The sequence below is a fragment of the Eptatretus burgeri genome, chromosome 2 (genome assembly GCF_056783735.1).
Source record: "Eptatretus burgeri isolate ZD-2024b chromosome 2, Ebu_testis_v1, whole genome shotgun sequence".
Taxonomy (NCBI): Eukaryota; Metazoa; Chordata; class Myxini; order Myxiniformes; family Myxinidae; genus Eptatretus; species Eptatretus burgeri.
The window spans coordinates 147,811,777-147,832,510 of record NC_140962.1 but is presented as its reverse complement, the minus strand read 5'-3'; the positions used below and the strand labels follow the sequence as shown (position 1 = coordinate 147,832,510).

At 41.9% G+C, this 20,734-nt stretch overlaps 1 protein-coding gene across 1 annotated transcript in view; it reads right to left on the bottom strand.

Moving 5' to 3' along the window:
- The window catches only part of LOC147033489 (uncharacterized), an 87,831-nt gene that overhangs the window by 30,260 nt on the left and 36,837 nt on the right, over positions 1-20,734 (bottom strand). The window contains exons 8-13 of the mRNA XM_085851615.1: positions 20,601-20,722; positions 19,610-19,703; positions 10,864-10,896; positions 9,167-9,295; positions 7,670-7,760; positions 7,458-7,589 (exon numbers count right to left, since the gene is read on the bottom strand). Coding sequence (XP_085707741.1) covers positions 7,458-7,589; positions 7,670-7,760; positions 9,167-9,295; positions 10,864-10,896; positions 19,610-19,703; positions 20,601-20,722 — 601 coding nt within the window. The remainder of the gene's footprint in view (positions 1-7,457; positions 7,590-7,669; positions 7,761-9,166; positions 9,296-10,863; positions 10,897-19,609; positions 19,704-20,600; positions 20,723-20,734) is intronic.

Genomic DNA, 20,734 nt, shown 5'->3' with positions numbered 1-20,734 from the left:
AGCACCGTTTGGAGAAGCGATGCTCTCACCACTTCCACCCCCCCTCCCTTCTTCACCCCTTCCTTGCTTACCCTCCCTCTTCCGTATACCCTCTCCCTCCCCTTCTTTCCCTCTGTCCTCTCCTTTCCCTCCCTTCCTTCCCTTTCCTCCTTTCCCTCCATCTTCTCCCCTCCCTCTTCACTCTCCCTTTCCATTCCCTCGAACCCCTTTCTCCTCTCCACTCCACTCCCTCCTCATACTCTTCTCCCTCCTCTCTCCCCGACCCCCTATTCTCCAGTCCTTCTCGCCTCTCTTCCTCTCTTCCTCTCTCTCCCTCCACTCCCCACCCCCCCCACCCTCTTGACGTCACCGTCAGCAAAGCAACGGGTTGTATTTGCCAGTAAATTAATAAATATACAAGGAGAAGACGTCATGCATTGCACAATACTTGCAAAATCCATGACACAAATTTGACCTCAAAAATAATTGGTGGTTGAATTCAATGACCAAACATGCTACTGCTCTTCAAATTTCAAGTCAATCAGATGAAAATTGACAATTTTAGAAAGTTGGCCGATGTTGACCTCAAAAATAATTGGTGGTTGAATTCAGTGACCAAACATGCTACTGCTCTTCAAATTTCAAGTCAATCAGATGAAAATCGACAATTTTAGAAAGTTGGCCTATGTTGACCTCAAAAATAATTGGTAGTAGAATTCAGTGATCTCATAAGAAAATCCTCTTCAAATTTCAAGTCCATGGGATGAAAATTGAGGCTTTTAAAAACACCACCTTCGTGGTTCACCTTGGGCCTATGTTGTCCTTTTGAGCTTTTGACCTCAACAGCAATAGCCTTCTTCTCGAAAACCATCTCTACCATGTGGTGAAGTTTCGTGAAGATCGGTTTAAAATTATGACCTGTAGGCAATAAACAGACAAACAGACAGACAAACAGACAAACATACAGACAAACAGAAAGAATAACAAAATCGACTGACCAATATACTTGAAAAATCTTCGATTTTGCAAGTAATAAATATAGAATGTGGATAGTGGTTATGGATTGTGTGGGAAAAATTATATTAATGTATTCTAAATTGTAACAAATGGGGTTTTAGAAATGTAAGTTTTATGCTATAAGTCGAATTGTCTGTCCTTTTTGGCCAAGAGTCTTTTGCCCTAAATGTTGATAAAATGTCTTGTTCTGGAGCGGTGTGACCTGGGCTGATAACAGCAAACCTTTGCCTTGAAATGTACGTCGTGTGCTTCTAACCTAGAAGACACGTATGCAATTAGATTTAACAACTCCCACCGCTCTCCCAGAGGTATAAAATGCCTCGAAATGTAAAAATGTTTTAATGCAAGCACGTGAGGATGTATCGCATCTCAGTGGCTTGTACTCCTTGGGACTGACCAAGTACCAAGTTAGAATAAAACTCTCTGATGTAATGTGGAAGTGAATTGAATCAGATTGGTTTAACTATAAACTAAAAGTAAGAATAAATAAAATAGAACCAAATAATATTGCAACAAATGGGGATTCTCAAGTTCATTGTGTGCAGTGTACGATGGCAAGAAGTGTACGGTGGATAGAAGTAGAAAATAAATTGTTCACAAGAAAGGACTTGTCTATGGACAATGGTTATCAGTGTTGGTGGTTTTATGCAGGATTTTTTTTTATAACCGAATTGGACAAAGGTTAAACTCTGCCTGAAGTTAAATAGGATTCCACAATCAACCAGGAAGAATCCTTCAACGATCACTATGAGGTGGGTGAAAAATCCACGTCAGTTGGTGCCGTGAACCGGATTCGAACCGATGTTGGTGCAGTGCTCATGACCGGAGGTGCTTAATCTGCCGGAGGCAGTGCCTTGAGGAACAAGTGCTTGAGCGAAGGTAAGGGAGAGCGCTCTCAGCAAGTAACACATTTCGAACAAAGAAAAGTTCATTGTCAGATAATTTTATTGATAGAAAGAAGAGGTAGCGGAGGGAGTCCATCTAAAAGTAAACGGTAAGTACTGTAGTTATTTTAGAAAAGTGCTGGAGAAGAACATGGAGGGGAGTAATTAAATGAGCATGACGAAGCGACATGCAACAGACCGCACAGAGGACGCGTGAGATATGTTTGCTTTGATACTTACCTGATAGGAGAGATACTGTGATCGTTGAGGCAGTATTCTCAGGGCGAGGCCTCCCAATTGCACTTCAGGAGAGAGGTTTCCCCAAATGTGGGAAAGTCGACCGTGAAATTTGTAGAATGTAGGAGACGATTGACCGGCTGGGTGCGTGGCTGGTGATTTGCATTGAGATGCATGTGTTGCTGAGTGAGTGAAAAATGAAACTTGTGTGAGTCCAATAGATTTCATTGCAATGAAACGTGCTCTGTGGGGATTTTGACGAAATTTTAGCAACTAAAGAAACTTCAGGCAGAGTTAAAACAGCCTGGCTGTTCGTGGTTTGGTGTTTATAATGCCAAGGTCACAGTTGTGTGTGTGTGTGTGTGTGTGTGTGTGTGTGTGTGTGTGTGTGTGTGTGTGTGTGTGTGTGTGTGTGTGTGTGTGTGTGTGTGTGTGTGTGTGTGTGTGTGTGTGTGTGTGTGTGAGTGTGAATTCAATTCAATGGGGGTCTGAATTGGAAGCGATTGTGAGCTCGCTAGGGAATTATAGATTGCTGGACGATGTGATACATGAATGTCTTGTTAGAAATAATAATATTACAACAAATAAAGCGTGAAGAGATGGACATTCATAAAATAAATTAAATAATTAAAACCACCTCAGCAAGACAGTCTTAGGACGGACTCGTGCTGAGTTAAGCTGTGGGTCTGTTTGGGGTGGCATGTTATGCATTCTTGGCTTTGTGTTTATCCCGTGAAGGTCATAAGCTGCACTGTGCAGGCTGGCCCCCTCCACTGGATCTGTGGGGGGTGGCATGTTCTCTCCACTGAGTCAGTGCTTGTCTTAGCTTTAGCTGTGAAATTCAATTCATATGCAGATTCAAGAGGGTGGGGGCTATTGTGTCGAAGTGTGCATGCTGTTGGCAATGACTTTAAAATGATGTTGAAATGTGATTGATTTGGAGGATATTTTATGGGGTTTTTGCAGGTCAAGACAAGCTGTGGGTTTTGCCTGTCTGAGTTTTTTCTTTTTCTTCCCACCAGATGTGGAGAGGTTCCTTGTTGCGGTGTTTGTGGCGCACCCTCTCTACTGAATCTGTTTAAAGTGAAGTCTTGGGAGGTGAGCTCTCACTGGCATTGTGATAATTTTTAATTACTCAACCCGGCAGGTGGAGTGCTGGGCAAGCTCTGAGGACGTGTCAGAAATGTTTGGAAGATGTTGATTTAAATGTAGAAACGTGACTTGGAATAGTTTTTAAAATGATTTGATGATGTTTAGAATGTGGGGCGATTCACAGATAATAGATGATGCGCTCGGATGGAGAATTGAATTGTACGTATTGTTTTATTCATATGCGAATGTTGAGGTTGCATGAACTAGTGCTGGGAAGGCAATGGCAAACAAGCCAGTGTAACCCTTTGATCAATTTAGTCAAAGTAAATTCATGATTTAATTGAATAGACGCTGAAGATTTTATTTTTGATTTATGGATTTTAAAAGAAAATATTTTATTGTTATGACCAAAAAGTTGTTTAAGAGAAATTGGATGTTTTATTCATCTGAAGTTTAAGATGCTTCCCCAAGACTGTCTTAAAGTTTGGGAAGGTTCTCGCTATATGTGTGGACGGAGTGTTTGAGCTGCAATTTAAATGATATTCGCCTGACGACAAATTTGACAAATGATTTGACAATTTTTTTTGTTCAACTTTTAAACTGTATTTAATTGTTTTGATAAAGAAAATGGATTAGTATAATGAGAAGGTCAGAGGAAGTGATAGATAGTTTGTGTATGTGAGTTGGAAAATGGCAAGATATTGCTGTTTTGGTGAGAGAGAAATGGATAGATGGAAAATGTCAGAGATTTAAAATGTCAATGGAATTCAGTGCAGAGATAGAGATTGGTTAAACATTATTTTTGGGATATTTTAGTTGCATTTCAACATGAAAGAAATGGATACTAACCAGGTTAATGTAAACAACGTTAGCATTTGGGTGTTGTTTAAACTGTTTGGAAAAATTTTGTAACGATATTATCAAAGTTCTTGTTTCAAAATGGATGCTCTGCAACTCGGCTACTTGATATCAGGATGGCCGAGCGGAGTGGAACTCTCAAGATGGGGGTTTGCACAGCTGAGGGTCCATGAAAGACTTTCAAAAGAAAATCACTCTGTGACGATGATGACAGCCATACTACTCTTGTTTAATTACTCCTGTGAATTAATGTAAGAATGTGCAACTCAGCTTTGAATTATTTTGGGAATCTATTTTGTGAATTATAATAACCTTGCACACAGGGGTGTTTTGTTTTTGACCTGTAATGGTAGTGATGGGGATAATCTTATGATCAAAATGACCAATCAGTGATACTCATGATAATGTTTGCATGCACTGGGTTTGTTGTCACATGCATAAACATGGGGAACAGTAAACAAATGGGAGTTGTGTGGTAACTGTGTTAGTTACTTTCAGACTAAGCTCATAAAAAACCCTTGTTAATCTATTAATTGAGGATAGGGAATAGTTACTGGGAATTGAATAAAGATAATAAAATGGCAGTTGCTCTGGAACTATTTGTGAATGAAACTGTAAATTGTTTAGCAGATGTGAATGTTATAATGGTAACTGTGCAAAATCGATTTTGATTCGGTTCTTGAAGAAAATAGATAACTTTCATATTTTGGTATAAATGATGGAATATTTTTTGTGAAAAGAATTATTGATCGCAAATTGGAACCCTGATAAAGACTTTGTTTTACATGGAAGAACCTTTGTCAGTCTTGTGGAAATACATGAGCCCATGATGTTTACTGATGATGTTTAAACGATGTTAACTTTGATTTTGTTTGTTTCGGAGTGTTGAATGCAGTTAAACCATGCAATGTATGACTTCGTCTAAATGAAGCTTGGAAAGGACTTCCACACAAAGATTGCATGATGGGAGAACCCAGATTTGGGTGATTGGGCATTCAACACGTGATCATGAAACTGCCCCTTCCTGAGGAGATAAGATGGAGTAATGTGAAAAAGAAAGAAAAAACCCACTAAGGAGAAGGTTGAGCAGTCTTAACGTCAGCGTTGTGTGGTGCCTGCGTGGAGGAATGTTCTCAGCCACACTCTCGATTGCCGCTCTTCAAATACATCATGAACATGCTGTGGTTGCTACAATGTACGACAGGCCTGGAGTTCCACACTGCAAGTCCTCTGCAACATGTGTTCAAGGGTGCTGGTGGGGGCTCGTGCTGCCACCGCGATGGCATCTAACGTGCACAGCTCGCTGGGTGAAACCAGGCCTTATTGCACGGACTGCTGGTGCGAGGCCCCAGGCTCTGTTGGGGCTGGATCTTTGTTCACCTCGAGAGTCCTTTTCGTCTCCTTCAACCCAGTGTCCGGCCCAAGCTCGTACTTGCCAACATCTACCTTCTCCTCAGCTCAAGGAGTGCTTTGACTGTGTTTCCTGTTGGGTGCTGCTAAATGGAAATGCACTCATTTTCTAATATGAGCACCCACTGCCATTGTTGATTGAACTTGAGTAATGAAAATCTTTTCTCCTTCAGGAACGGGATATGGTAATCATGTTTGATATAATTATTCAAATTTTCTATAAAAGGAAAAAACGGGGGAGTGTGGGGGAAAAATTATATTAATGTATTCTAAATTGTAACAAATGGGGTTTTAGAAATGTAAGTTTTCTGCTATAAGTCTAATTGCCAGCCTTCTTGGCCAAGAGTCTTTTTCCCTAAATGTTGATAAAATGTCTTGTTCTGGAACGGTGTGACCTGGGCTGATAACAGCAAACCTTTGCCTTGAAATGTACGTCGTGTGCTTCCAACCTAGAAGACACGTATGCAATTAGATTTAACAACTCCCACCGCTCTCCCAGAGGTATAAAATGCCTTGAAATGTAAAATTGTTTTAGTGCAAGCACGTGAGGATGTATAGCGTCTCAGTGGCTTGTACTCCTTGGGACTGACCAAGTACCAAGTTAGAATAAAACTCTCTGATGTAATGTGGAAGTGAACTCAATCAGGTTGGTTGAACTGTTAACTAAAAGTAAGAATAAATAAAATAGAACCAAATAATATTGCAACAAATAGGGATTCTCAAGTTCATTGTGTGCAGTGTACGAGGGCAAGAAGTGTACGTTGGATAGAATTAGAAAATAAATTGTTCACAAGAAAGGACTTGTCTGTGGACATTGGTTATTAGTGTTGGTGGTTTTATGCAGGATTTTTTTAATAACCGAATCGGACAGAGGTTAAACTCTGCCTGAAGTTGAATAGGATTCCAAAATCAACCAGGAAGAATCCTTCAACGATCACTAAGAGGTGGGTGAAAAATCCACGTCAGGATTTTAAATTGGGCATCCCATCTAATGGCTTTAGTTGGTGGACATCAAAGATCCAATGGTATTCTTCGTGAGGAGTAGGCTATCTATCACCGGCACCACAAACAAATTCTAAATTCTTGCTTTAACGACTGCTGAGAAGGCAATGGCAAACCACCCAAGCAAGAAACTGCTACAAAAACAAACTGCTATTAAACTGCCAAGAAACTATAACCCAATCCAAGAAACTGCTTCGGCAGTCCTGGACCTGCTTTGGAGTAGAATACCAGAATGCAAATATGAATGTTGTGGATGGAGATGGTAAGGTATAAATAAATAAATCAAGCTTGTGTTTGGCAGTGCAGATCAAAAAATATATATAAATAAATAAATAAATACAGGTCATATGTCTGTCAGGCAGATGGTAATGTGTATAAAATAAATAAATAAATTATTAACTACTACATTTGTAGTGAATGTTATTATGTACATGTGCTGAAATCATCCAGTTGTTGTCGAATAGATGCTTCAGATCGACGCACAAACGCACAGATGGAAGGACAGCACCTAAACTATCTACCCCAAAACACCCTGTCAGGGACTAAAAATCCTTCTTTCTCCCAACTAATCCCCCTCCCCTCTATACCCCATCCAACTCGCTCTTTCCACCAAGATACAAATCCTTGATTTTCACCAAAACGTCCTCCATGATGGACACACCACTTCAACATACTGATATCAACATCATCACCAGCACAGATTTAGAAAACACTCAGCGATCTATTTCCCTGACTTGGTCACATGTTAGTGTCGACACCACAAATGCCAGAACCTCTGTCAATGTTATTATTTTTCTTATGGAGGAGAAGTTAACCTTTCACGACTGTCTATCGTTTATTAAAACATTAAGTGTAGCGGAGTTGTGGACAAAAAATGAATATGCAGGTAGGGACGGTTCCTTCACTTAATCGTTGGTTGTGGTTGTACTCACACTTTGAGTAATGAAGTTTAAAAATATATGAAGTGGAATTGTTTACCTGGGTCACAAACACTGCATTGCTTGCACATTGTCATGTTGTTGGCCTTGTCCATGTATGACGTCCCTATTATACAAGGAAAGCACAATGCATGGCTTCCAGGAACTTGGCAAGGCTTGTACATGGACGTTCCTGTCAAATACACAATCAGTAAAAATTGCTGTAAAAGGTTCTGCCCGTAAAATAACAGTGGAATTGAGATCAAGACTCACCAATAGGACAAAATTCACAGCAAATCCCATTCGGATGAAGGAACTGATTTTCTGGACATGGAGATGAACTTTTTGCTCCAAAACTCGAAACCTGTGAACCCAAAACACACAAACAGTACAACACTCAGTCGAGTACAAACCTCCGCCAGATTAAACAGTTTACGTTTTGTATACCACTGATAGGCCGGATCTGGATCTGGACCTCAACCAAAATCGAATTGGCCTCTTCTTGTCACCTCCTCAACTCACCCACCAAGTTTCATCCGAATCCGTGAATAACTTTTTGAGATATCGTGCTATATATCGTTTTGACCCGATCTCTCAATGGTGAAAAATCACTGAAAAAATTATGATTTCCGCAAACGGTTCCAGATCTTCACCGAATCTAATCACTTCATACTTGTCACACTGAAAACCTGTCCATCAAATTTCATCCGAATCCATCCTCAACTTTTTAAAATATCATGTATCATTTTAAGGCACATCTCTCAATGGTGAAGAATCAGTTAAAATTAAATAATTATTCTGCCCAGATCTCGATTCCGATCTTCATCAAAATTGAATCAATTCTTCCAAGTGGCATCCCAAAATGTCTTTCAAATTTCAGCTGAATCTGTCCATTACTTTTTGAGATATCCTGTTCACAGACAAACAAACAAACAAACAAACAGAGGTGAATACATAACCTCCTTCCACTTTTGGTGGCGGAGGTAGTGATGTTAATTGTCTTGAATCTGTTCTTCCAATGAATAATGATTATCCTAAAAATTGAATATTATCAATAATTTTAAATTCTTCGTCATCAATTTCCATTTTCTTCAAATGTTTTAGCAGTTCCCTTGATGAAGGAAAACAACTTTGGGTTTTTTATTCAAATTCAAGACTCATGGAAGAGTTAGAACATAGAACAGATCAAGAGGCAACAGAACAAAGAGGGAGGAAACATCATGAGCAAGGCTGAGGGACAAAATAGCAGGAGACTGAGACAAATAAGAGATGTGGGGAGGAATTAGAGATAGAAGAGGCCTAACCAGGTGAACAAGATGGATACAGAAGCAATCTCACAAGAAGGAAATTTGGAAAGAGGTGGGCTTGGGAAGGGAGGGGCTAATAGGGGTAGAAAAGATCATGGTTTTGGATGGGCGATGATCTGAGAATGTGGTGGTGAACAGCAGTCTTGAAGTCTTGGAGGGAATAATGAGATTTAAGTGAATGTGGAAGTTAGTTCCACAGGTGAGAAAAATGGAGGAACGAATGAGTGAAGGTGAGCAGTGATTCTGGATTTGTGTGAGAGTTTCAACAGAAGGGGGTTGATGGAGGAACATGAGCATCCATATTTGGCTATGAAAGTCAATCATGACTGACTGATTAATTCATATTCAGGGTATTTTGCACCAAATTATGTTTGAAATATTTTTTACAAAACAATCTTCTCGTCTTCTAAGATGTATGGCTATTTGAGTCTAAAAGGGACATAATAACTCGAACGAAACACACCGTGATGAAGAAAATTAAATGAGACAGCCATGGTACATCCATCATTGTATTCCACGAAGTAACAGGTTCATCTGTGAAAGGCTCCACAAAATTCCTTTCACTGATGAGCAGAGAAATGGGGAACAGAACCTGTTGTGAAAAACAAACTTTAATCTTTCCATGTTCACACTTCTCAGATGTGTATACTGTTATAAAACAGGGGTTACTTATCATGTGTGTGAATTGATTTATTGATTGTGTTGGTCGCATGTTGACAAAATGGTTTTACCTTGTCTAGTTTGCTTCATATGTTCTCTAAATGAGAATGTCGTTTATAATTTTATTTCATCTTTGTTCTCCTATTTTTCTGGATGTTATCTTACAGTTCCTGGAAGGTTATTTGGTTTAAAATGCAGGAAATGCAATTCATTCGTTTCAGCCAGCTGTTTAAACAGATCCTGAAGTGGACTTCATTGAAAACCACAGAAGAGGATAAAAGCTGTTGCCTCAACCCACCCAGAAGATTCAATGAAGTCTCAGGATGAGGATAGAGTGGGAGAAAAAAAGCACCAATCCAGATGGATGGAAATTAAGCAAACTATCATGAAGGTCTGAAGAAGGTCAAAAGAGAGGGTGGAGGCTGCTCTCTGACAATATGAAGGACGAGGGATCTCACGGCAGAGGGTGGAGTTGTTAGCAAAAAGACAAATGGGATTTTCCAGAGAGTCAGAGAGATCACTGATGAAGATCAGGAATATGACTGGGCCAAGAAGATTGCCTTGGGACATTCCAGCCTTTACAAGGAGAGGAGATTAAAGGATTGTGAACTTCATCAAGGCAAGGGAATCAAATTTTCGACCCTTCCCTGTGATGTGCAAAGAAGTGGGATCGGAGCACCAGCATTTGCTCTTTCACTAAGTTCTGCTGGCTTTCTCGTGGAAAACGTCCTTTCATGTGTTCCGTTGCTCAAAATGGGAAATTTCAATTTTTCTGAGACAAAAATTACTCCTTGGCTGACCGCTTCAATAATGAGGCCGAGCACACAAAGCAAAGCTTATGTGACATTTTCCAGCACTTGAATGAGTTGAACACTGAAATTCAGGGGTGAAATTCGACCATTGTTGATATTGGCAAGAAGATCCACTCATTCAAAAGGCAACTAGAATATCACTCAGTGGAGTGCATACCTCCGGAAGGCTGAACAGTTTAAGTTTTGTATCTCATTGTGAGGCCGGAACTGCATCCAACCTTAACCAAAATCGTCTCGGCTTGTTCTCCTGTTATACTGTATATCGATTTTGGCCCTCTCGCTCAATGGTGAAAAATCACTTTCAAAGATTTCAATACTTTCTCGTATCCGGATCTGGATTCGAAACTTCACCGAAATGTAACCTATTCATCCTTGTCACACACCCAACCTGTCTCCCCAGTTTCGTCCAATTCCGTCCATAAACTTTTGAGATATCGTGCTCCCGAACATACAAATTGACTGATAGGGGTAAAAATATAATCTCTGCTCACCTTCGGTGGTGGAGTAATTACCAAACAAACTTGTGTTTTATAAAACAGTTCAGTTAATGTTTCACTAAACATTTATATATTTACAAACACCACACCAACCTGTGATACAGCAGGACCATCAGGAAACTACAAAACACCTGCACAAGTTCGACCGAGACTGGTCATGGATAAAAAGAGAAATTTCAACTTTGACTCACTTGCAGTGAAGAAGATGAAACCTTCACAGGTACCTCCTCAGGTGTTTAGAATCCTTTCCTCGATTTTGATTCAGAGAAATTACTTCAAGTTATCAATCCACGAGAGCAGAACAGAACTCGGAAAAACATGAATACACAAGACAAAGATCACCGCAACTGTCTGTTCGGGATGAGACCGAGATTAGTTCATCCTATGACAAACACACAGTGGTTTATGGTATGAGATGAGAAAGAGAGAAAATGTAGTTTTTCTTGTTTCTTTACCTGAGGGTGAATTAATTTATAGAACGTCATTCTGCATTCTTTTACTGTATAAACCACTTTGGCATCAGAGAGGCAGAAGAAAATCCAATATAAATATACATTGATGTTAATAAAATGTGTTTTAACCAAAAGGAGAAATAAAACAAAATTTTACATTTATTGGGAAACAGCTTGTCCAGGTGTAAATAGTGAATGAACTGATTTGTACGTTGGTTTGTTGGGAAGGGTTGATAATGTCCCCAAACCATCCAGTCATTAATTGGATTGGGATATGATTGATCTCCCCTTGGCTCATTCTGAACATTGGAAAATACAAATAAATATATAAACAGGGTTTAAACCCCTGGGTGTGTTAGTGTTTGAGGAATGTGGAAACTAATGAAATGGGAAAACATGAACACAGCACACAGGACCCAGTTTGACAGAAGAGGCGTTTTCTTTTGTGAGATGTTTGTCTGTCATCTGAGGCATCAACATGATCGAATGAGTGAGTGAACTGCTATATACATATTACATACGCAAAATATATTTTGGAACACCCCCAACCCTCCCACTACACGATATGATATTCTCTGTGTGGGACAGGAAGGTCGTGTGTCCTACTCCATCACTGTGTCACCCATTACTGATACAAACGACAGGACATGAAAATGAGAAATCACCACAAACTGATAAAATAGTCAAAAACCGAGTCTCAGGTTTATTACCTTCGCAAACTTTGTTGCGAAGGTTATGTTTTGATCGCTGTGCATTTATTTATTTATTTATTTGTGAATATGTGTGTTTGTTTGTTTGTTTGTTTGTTTGTTTGTTTGTTATTCGCATAACTCCAAAAGTATATAACTGAATCGCAGCAAATTTGGTGGGATGATTGGTTATTATCCGAGGACCATTTGATTAGATTTTGGGAGCGATCGCGTCAAAGGTCAAAGTCATGAAAAGGTCAAAATCGTCTTTTTACCATAGCGCAGCCAATTTGTATCAAATTTGCATGCAACTAATGCCAAAATGTTCAGAATTCAATGCCCCATCTTGTGATATGTGACATGACATAATGACGTAATAACCCTTATTAGCGGTTGGGAATCAAAGGTCAGGGGGGGTCACGACATTGCAAAATGTGCGGTTTTACTGATAACACAGTCAATTCTTATCCGATTTGCATGAAACCAACACCAAAATGTTGACTGTTGTGTTCCCCACACTCTAATACCAATTACAAAATTAAGAATACAAAGGTCAAGGTCGAGGTCATGAAAAGGTCAAAATCGTCATTTTGCCAGAGTGCGGTCGATTTTTATCCAATTTGCATGCAACCAATGCCAAAATGTTGTGAATTCAATGCCCAATCTTGTGATATAGGATATGACACAATGACGTCATTACCTTTGTTAGCGGTTTGGGTCAAAGGTCAGGGGGGTCAATGACCTTTATTATGATAACGCGGTCAATTCTTATACAATTTGCATGTAAGTAGATTGAAAATGCTTAGAATTCAATTCCCTATCCTGTGATGTGTAATATTTGATTTCTTACAATGTGACCAATAGCCATCAGATTGATTTGACACCGACACCCAAAAAGGTCAGGGAGTTCATACAGAAATTGTACAATATCCGTGAATCAGTGTCAAACAGCAGGAAATTTAATGTTTTTAAGCCATCATAACAGATATGAGATGGCAGATGTGGTATGGGATTAAATACGCTCACAATCAACGGTTTCTGGGGGGGGGGGGCAAAATGTAGCGTTGGCGAAGGTATGCGCTCTACTGAGTGCCTGTTCTAGTTGCAGTTGTTGAAAGGTCAGACTCTAAACTTCCCCTTCAGACTCTTTTCTGAGTTGATGATTCTTCTTCAATTTTGAAAAATTTCAAAATATCTTTGTGCCGTGACACAGCAGTGTGTTACGGGTGGGGAGGGGAGACCTTGCTCTGTTCTTTGTGTTGTTCTTCACTTTTCTGTGCAATCTTGCAGGAGGTATTTGTAATTCTCAGACAAGTGTCGAGTTTGTTTGGTGTAGATTAGTGGAATGAACAACCTTAATGCTTGATGTGGGAAAACAAGAGTAGGGAGACTGAAACAAAGGTTAACATCAAGTGTAAGAGAGAGATAAGATTGCACAAGAAGATTCAGGAAAAGGTGAAAATGTAAAATATTGTGGCATCGACGGCTCAACTAACATCAAGCTCTTTCCGATGGGAGGTTAAAATCACACGATGAACTGAACGGTTTAACTCCTTTGGAGATGTTCTGAATTAATGGTGGACAATGCACATGCGGATCATGAGGAGAGATGCAAGAACCTTAAAGGTTTTCAGTGCAACGGGTTTATTCCCGAACCACAAACAATCACTTTGGGATGATTGACCGGCGGAGAGAAACGACATGGAGTCGAAAATAAGAGGTGGGGAAGAAAGCGGGACACAGAATCGATAATAAATAATTATGTACAACATGAATAAAAATGAATCCGAAGAAATGAAAAGCGTCACACACCAGACTCAGTCACTGACAGGGAAAGGGAAAAAAACTGGGGGACTCATCTCTAGTTGTAGCGTGTGGAAGCATAGGCACGGGGCAGCCACGAGCAGGCAATGAGGATGGACGAGGAGCAGTACTTTGAGGAGACGAAGTACACGGGCAGGTCGACGAATGGACAAGGGGTGAGTAAACAGGCAGAGGCAGGCAGGATGACCTCCTCAAAACTCTCAAATTATTCTTTCTACTCAGACCAACCCAATATCCTCAGATATCGATTGTTCTCTCCTCAAGCTTCGACGGGCTTCACCGACTCTCCCCACCAGCCCAATTCAGCTCCTGCCTCTTATCCCCGGGCAATGTTCCACCACTTAGGAGGCATCTAAACTCTGCCCAGTCTTGCTCGTGCAAAGTCTCCGGGTGCTCCCAGTCGAGGTTGACAGAGACTCATGGAGGTTATAGTGTTATACGCACAACTCCCTTCACCATGATCCCTGACTATCTTTTACCACACACCACCCCCTGTATGGTGCACGTTCATTCAAGACAATTCTTAAACTAACATTTCCCCACTTCTTACATAAAGATAGGCGAACTAGTCTCATACGGACCATGCTACTCTATACATTCCTATCTGCATAATGGTAATATTTAACCCCCCCAGCCCCCCCCCCCGTTCCTCCCTCCCCCCCCACCCAGAAACGTAACAGTATTAATTTTCCCTCACATTATCTCTCTTGATATCAAATCACTTACTCCATTGATCCTTCAAGCCTTCTCTGAACAAAACATAATTATTCTCACTTCTCTTGCCAAACGATATTTGGACTTCATTGAAGGTAATGTGTACTCTTATGTTATGTCTAACTCATCATTCAGACGAAAATGATGAACAATTACAAATGCCGGAGATAAGAGAGTTCGAGAAAGGATAATCCTTGGGATCTCGTGCAATTATCGATTTCAATGTACTGTGTGAGAGGTAATTAAGAGGGGGGTTGGGTTTTCATTCATCCAGAGAAGTGGAGAAACCTTTTGAGGTTGCAATTATTACGAATCCTGGACAAGTCACCATGACAATGCAGATTACTCAAATGAAAGCAACAGGAACTTTTAAATTGTTCAGCATGCCGGTGTTCACTCAACTCTTTATGCAGAATCTCGTAAGAACTTGAACATCCAGCAACAACCAACACTGTCAGCCAAGTCCTTTGGCTTTACGTCCATCTGATTGTTGACTTAAAAATGTCCATCCGATTGATGCCGTACAAGTGTCCATCCAATTGGTGCCGTACAAAGGTCCATCTGATTGATAAAAATTCTGATTGGTTTGGGGTCGGTGGCGATGACAACCGCGAGATGGAGCAGTCAGGCCGTCTCCCACCAAACACCGGAATTGAAAGGTCGTCACCGCAGATAACTCCAGAGTCGATGGGTCGCTTAAAGGACTATGCTCGCCAATATTTCGATGGCAGGAGGTCGGGTCCACTCGTCTAATCCAATTTACCCAAGTATCCATGCCGTCTAACTTCCGGGGAAGCCACACCCTTGCCAACTTTGTCCGAACCGAGTCGCGATCACCGACTCAGATCCGCCGTAACCGAACGGAAATTACCAAAGCCACGCTGGACCAAATAACAACTTACAGCACAGATGGCCTCACTATTTCTCAAGCCCAAACCATGCTCGGCCAATGAAAGAAAACACAGACAACGAACTGGAACATTTAACAGGGTTTATTTACAATAGGGAGGGAAACACAGAGCAGACTTCTCACGAATATAATGCAATGTACAATGAACACAGGCACTTAACAGTCTCTACTTGCAGGGCGGGGGCTACAGACACACACATACACCCAAAAGAAATGGGGCCGGCTGGCCTTTATTTGACCCTTCAGCTCGGGAGGGAAGGCGAGCTGAGGATAAGAGTTCGGTCGGGCACCTTTCCGCCTCGTGCGGTCTGGTCGAGACGAGCTGTTTTGTGGCGGGGGGTGCGGGGGGACTTGAACCCACACCTTCGTCGCCGCACCAAGCACTAGGGATCAGGAATGATGCAACGGACGCCAGCCAGCACGAGAATGGACGAGACGAGAGGAGCACTTGCGGGCAAGACGAGAACACCAGCAGCAAGACGAGAATGCCGGCAGGCAAAGCGAGGACAAACAAGGCGATGAGGCTTCTTTTTCCTGCCAGCCGGATCGCCCCCACTGTTATTCATTCCTCACGTGAGGTGGGAGGGTCTGTCCTGAGGGAGTCTTTGTCCTGATTGGACACGGTTTCGTGGGGTGATATGCTGGCCATCCGTGATTGGATAGGGGGGAACCCCTCCTTCCCTGGGCAGAGTCGGAGCTCTGAGGTGAGGATGTGGATCAGGGATGTGGATCAGGCATAAGTGTTGCCGCAAGTCCAAAGGCAAAAGATAACCAGCATGAGACTATTACCTCCATAGCTTTTCAATGTCCACACGTCCTGAAACCACCACCGGGAAAAGCTCACCAAGCTCTCCTTCCCACCCACCCTCTCCCCGGGTCGCCCCTGCTCAGAAAATATATTCCATTTCCAAATCTTAGGAGAATATCAGTGAAGATTACCAGCAAGGTGTACCACAACCAACATCTTCCTCCTCTGACATGACACTATCATTTAACCTTCCTTCAATATCCCTAACCGCTGCTTCTTCGAAAGTGCACTCAACTCCATGTTTATGATCTTTCCAATAAAAATGAATAATTTAATCTACATACTCTATTGAATAGGTTCCTGACCAAAAAAAAACTGTCTCCTTGGCCTCATTGCTACCTATCTCTATTGCTGCACCCTCATCACTACCTACACTCCCTACCCTATCACCACTGCCTACCCTCGCTACCCCTCACCACTGACTGCCCTTGCTCCCCTCCCACCACCACTGGTGGCCCTTGCTACCCCCTTAGCACTACCTGCCCTCAATACCCCACCACCACTGCCTGCCCTCTCTAATGCCTCACCAATGCCTACCCTCCCAACCCCCCCCCCAATACTGCCTGCCCTTGATACCCCCTAATAAGTTATTCAAAAGTTGAACAAATGGAGAGTAGGGTGTCAAATACACCCCTTGCCTGGGCATTATTTGATCTCGGGCTGGCCCTGTCTCGGATAGGATTAGGCTGAAGCCAGCCGGCCCACCTGATGCTCCCATATGCTCTTTTGCCTTGTACCATCTGCAGCCACTCACCTGCATGTCGTTTGCAAGTGAGCCATGCCCCCTGCTTGCTCTTTTGTTTGCCATCCACTGCATTGTCACTTGTTTAGGGGGCCATATGGGCTAAAAGGAATTGTTTATGAGCCAAGAAGACTTCTTTTGGGGCCACGTGTGCCAAGAAGACTCATTTATGGGCTACTTGGGCCAAAAAGATATCATGTGGACCAACCAGGCCAATAAGTCATTTTGTGGTTCCTCCAGGGCAAAAAAGACACTTAATTGTACAATTTTTTTGGGGCCTCCAGGCCATTTCAAGTACTTCAGTGGATTAGAGATGGGATCTTATACCAGGTAAGAGGGGCCAGGGACCTTATTAAGTTGAAACATTTTAGAGAAAGGAGAGGCCCTCCTTGTGAATCTCCCCCTTTTTCAAGCACATATTGTTTAAATTACATCCGGATATAGATGTACAAGTGTGTGCATGGCAGATGAGTGAGTCGCCTTATTGACACAACACGGCAACGTAAGAATGAACGCTTTTTGAAATCTTGTGCATGCGGGTGTAGAATCAGGTAGTGGTTGTCCTTTATGGTCAGACCCCAATGCTGCTCCCACTTTTTAGCACAGCCTCAGGAGAGGCTGAAGGAGGAAGATGGGGGTAGTGTTATGGGAATGGTCTTTAGGGGTTAATAAAACTGTTTAAAGTGATAGTTATTTCTTAACATTTGGTGAGATACGTGTGACGTACAATTTGTGCAATGGGCATGTGTTGAGTACGTATAGGGAGACGTGTGATTTTCCTTTCCAACTGTTCGTCCTCCCCTATTCAAACCTCTGGCTGTGCATTTTCAATGTTCTTATCTTCTGTTTACATGTCTCTTCAAAGTGCACATGAGAGCTTTGCAGCTCAGGCCATGGGCATGCATAAGTGAGGCGAATCTACATTGAGATAACCGACCATTCCCCTCACCACAGGAGCTGATTGATGGGGGGAAAACTGCATTGAGGAAATAGGCAATTCACTTCACCATGGGAGCTCATGTGGCACAGCATGAGGCCTGATCGTCAGTTATCTCATGTGCAGTTGTCAGTTGGCCAGGCATCTCACCCAGATAAGCTCTGCTGCTCTGAAAGAGAGACGTGAAAGTCTGAAGAGCGACAATTACCTCCAGAGGAGAGGCAGCTGTTTGTCGGAATGACTGTCGCGCAGAAGGGTGGAGAATGCCTGAGTCTCTGAGTGTACAAATCTGAGTGTACTGGAGCTGCTTCATGTAATCCTTCTCCCATGCCATTTAATCATTAAATAAATGTACCTGGGCTCAGGGTTGGATTCAGCTCATTGTAGTGATCTCATTGGGTGATTTTGATATTGTTAAACAAGCTGGCTCCTTCCAGTTCAGAGCGCTCACGTTTGCTCGCCGAGATTAGGAAGGTCACAAGTGCCTATCGGCTCAACAGTCAGTCATTGACACAGTCCCAACGAGTATTGTAATGTGACGAACAGGTCCGGGAACTTGCTTGGGGTTGTGGATCTTGCTGGTGGTTGTGGTCGTTTTAACACCACCCAGGGAACTTGAACCGGGTAACTGCTATGGGCTACGGCTGTTACAATATACAAGGTAAGATACATATGTGTTATTTCCCGAGGAGGGTTAAGTATGTGGTTCACCCTGTCTGTCTGTCGAAAGACATCAGTCTAGGATGGAGGAACTACTTAATTTCAATGGAATGTTATGTTTTGAACACTGTAGAACATGAATCAGCATGTGAATCGGAACACAAACCTGCAGTTTCACAGTACTTTGGCTCTGAATTTCTCCCGATCGCATATGTATGCCGAGAGAGGAGTAAGATATTATTTTTACTCTGCCTGCCTGCCTGGCAGTCAAACAAAGTAAAAATAATTCTAAACAGGAAATAATTCCAAACAGGGATGTCATAAAGGACACAAACAACAAGCACAAATAACTAATTTAACATGTTAAATGACGTGATGTAAAAGAGTAAACTTTATCAACGGCGGCCAAAAAAATGTAGTTGTTTTTTTTTCTATTCACCTTTTAAAACGTTAATTTTATTTCGGTTGATTAATGTACTTGAACACCGTCCAATGCAAATTTTCTTTCCACTTCCAAAGACCTTCAGTTAAGCAGTACTTCAATAAAATCTTACGCCATCTCAACAAATCAAATTTGCTTCTCATGCTCTCAGAGTGGAGCGATGTCGAGATTCAGACAAAATAACGGCTTGTGATCAGAAATATAGATCGTACTCAGAAACGCAAAGCAAGACTTTAAAAGACCCTTCCCATGTCTATTTTCGCAAGACTGTGTAGGGTAAGGTGTCCTACGAACTCTCGAGTTAATATAAGTTATCAATTTCGAGTTATTCGGAATACACTCTTTCATTACATTTCCTTTGTCATACATATCACATTCCCAGGGAATTGTTTTCCAATGAAAAACCTAATTTTGCAAATTCCACAAGAGAAGCTAAACAAAAATCAACATCTCAAAGCAATTCCACAGGTGTGGCAGAATGGTTTCCATCACTGGAGCGTGGGGCTGACAGGATTGCCGAGAGGTGTGCACACTCGCTTCTAAGCTATCTAGCCTAGGTTTGAATCCCGACCCAGCTATACACTGTCATCCTGGTGTTTCACAGGCAGTGTGATTCATCAATGTGTGTGCCGTCCCATTAAACAGGCGTCCCGTCTGCGAGCATGTGTTCGTGGATGATAAAGATCCCATGGTGTCCTTTTCGAAGAGGAGGCGAGCTATCGCCTACACCATGGCTAAATGCCAAGTTCCTGTCCTAACCAGCAGCAGGGGGCACTGCATCAGTGGCACAGCCGTGCCCTCAACCAATAATGCGACCCCGCAGTCTTGTGCTGAATACGAACGAAGAAGAAGGCTGGAGCGTGACCGACAGCAAATGTGGTGAGAATGATGAGACCAACACACATCATGAGAGATCCATTATGGTAAAGAAGAACCTTTATTGTTCATTTAGCCACAGACAATGAAATTTCACGTGAAAGAAATAATATTTTGACCACGTTTCCAGTTAAACGAGAAAATTTCCTCCCAAATTCAATTTCAGCTCTCCCGTCGTGATCCTAGACGTGTGTGATCCACCAATTAATGGTAGCAGACGGGATCCTCAGTTTAACGTCCATTCGAGGGGTGGCACACACACACACACACATTCCATTGATGAATTTCGCTGCCTGTGCAACACCAGGGTGGAAGTTTATAGATGGCATAGTCATCTTGAGAAGTTTCTTCACAGCTTGACACCTCCACACAACAACTGCTGCGATGACACAAGTCTTCTAATCCTCAGGACCTGTTCTTCAGTCCTACCACCAGACTTGGTGGAGTAAGGTTTAAGAGTGTATGCTCTAGGTCTGGGAGGGAAGTGGTTTGAACTCCATCATAGTCATACCAATTACATGAAATGGTATGTGCTACCTCCTTTACGTGATGCTCGGCATATAGAAAGGACAGAGCATGGACAAACGACCATAGGTTTGCAACCATTGTGCATGCTTCATGGGCCGAATGGTCTCCTGTGTAGAAGTTTCTTGCAAGGGAAACTCTGATTTCCAACTCAAATGGGCAACTTCCACCATTTTGGAATGTTGTAAAAAAAACACTCTTGTCCTCACAAAATATTCCAAAAGAGGAGGTTTGTGGAGTATAAAGGAAATAATAAAATAAGTATGTGATTTTGGGCTAAACAATGCAGAGCTTGAGGATAACAAATCACCTGAACCTTAATCATTTATATTTCTTTGTATTCACTCACTTGTTCTGTCCAACAAAAGGTTCCAATGAAATGGACGTTTCAACATCACCATTTTTGGAGGGTTTTGTGACCTTCTTGTCGAAATTTAATTCAATCTTGGAAACATCGAACCAAGCTCCAGCCTACGTAGGATT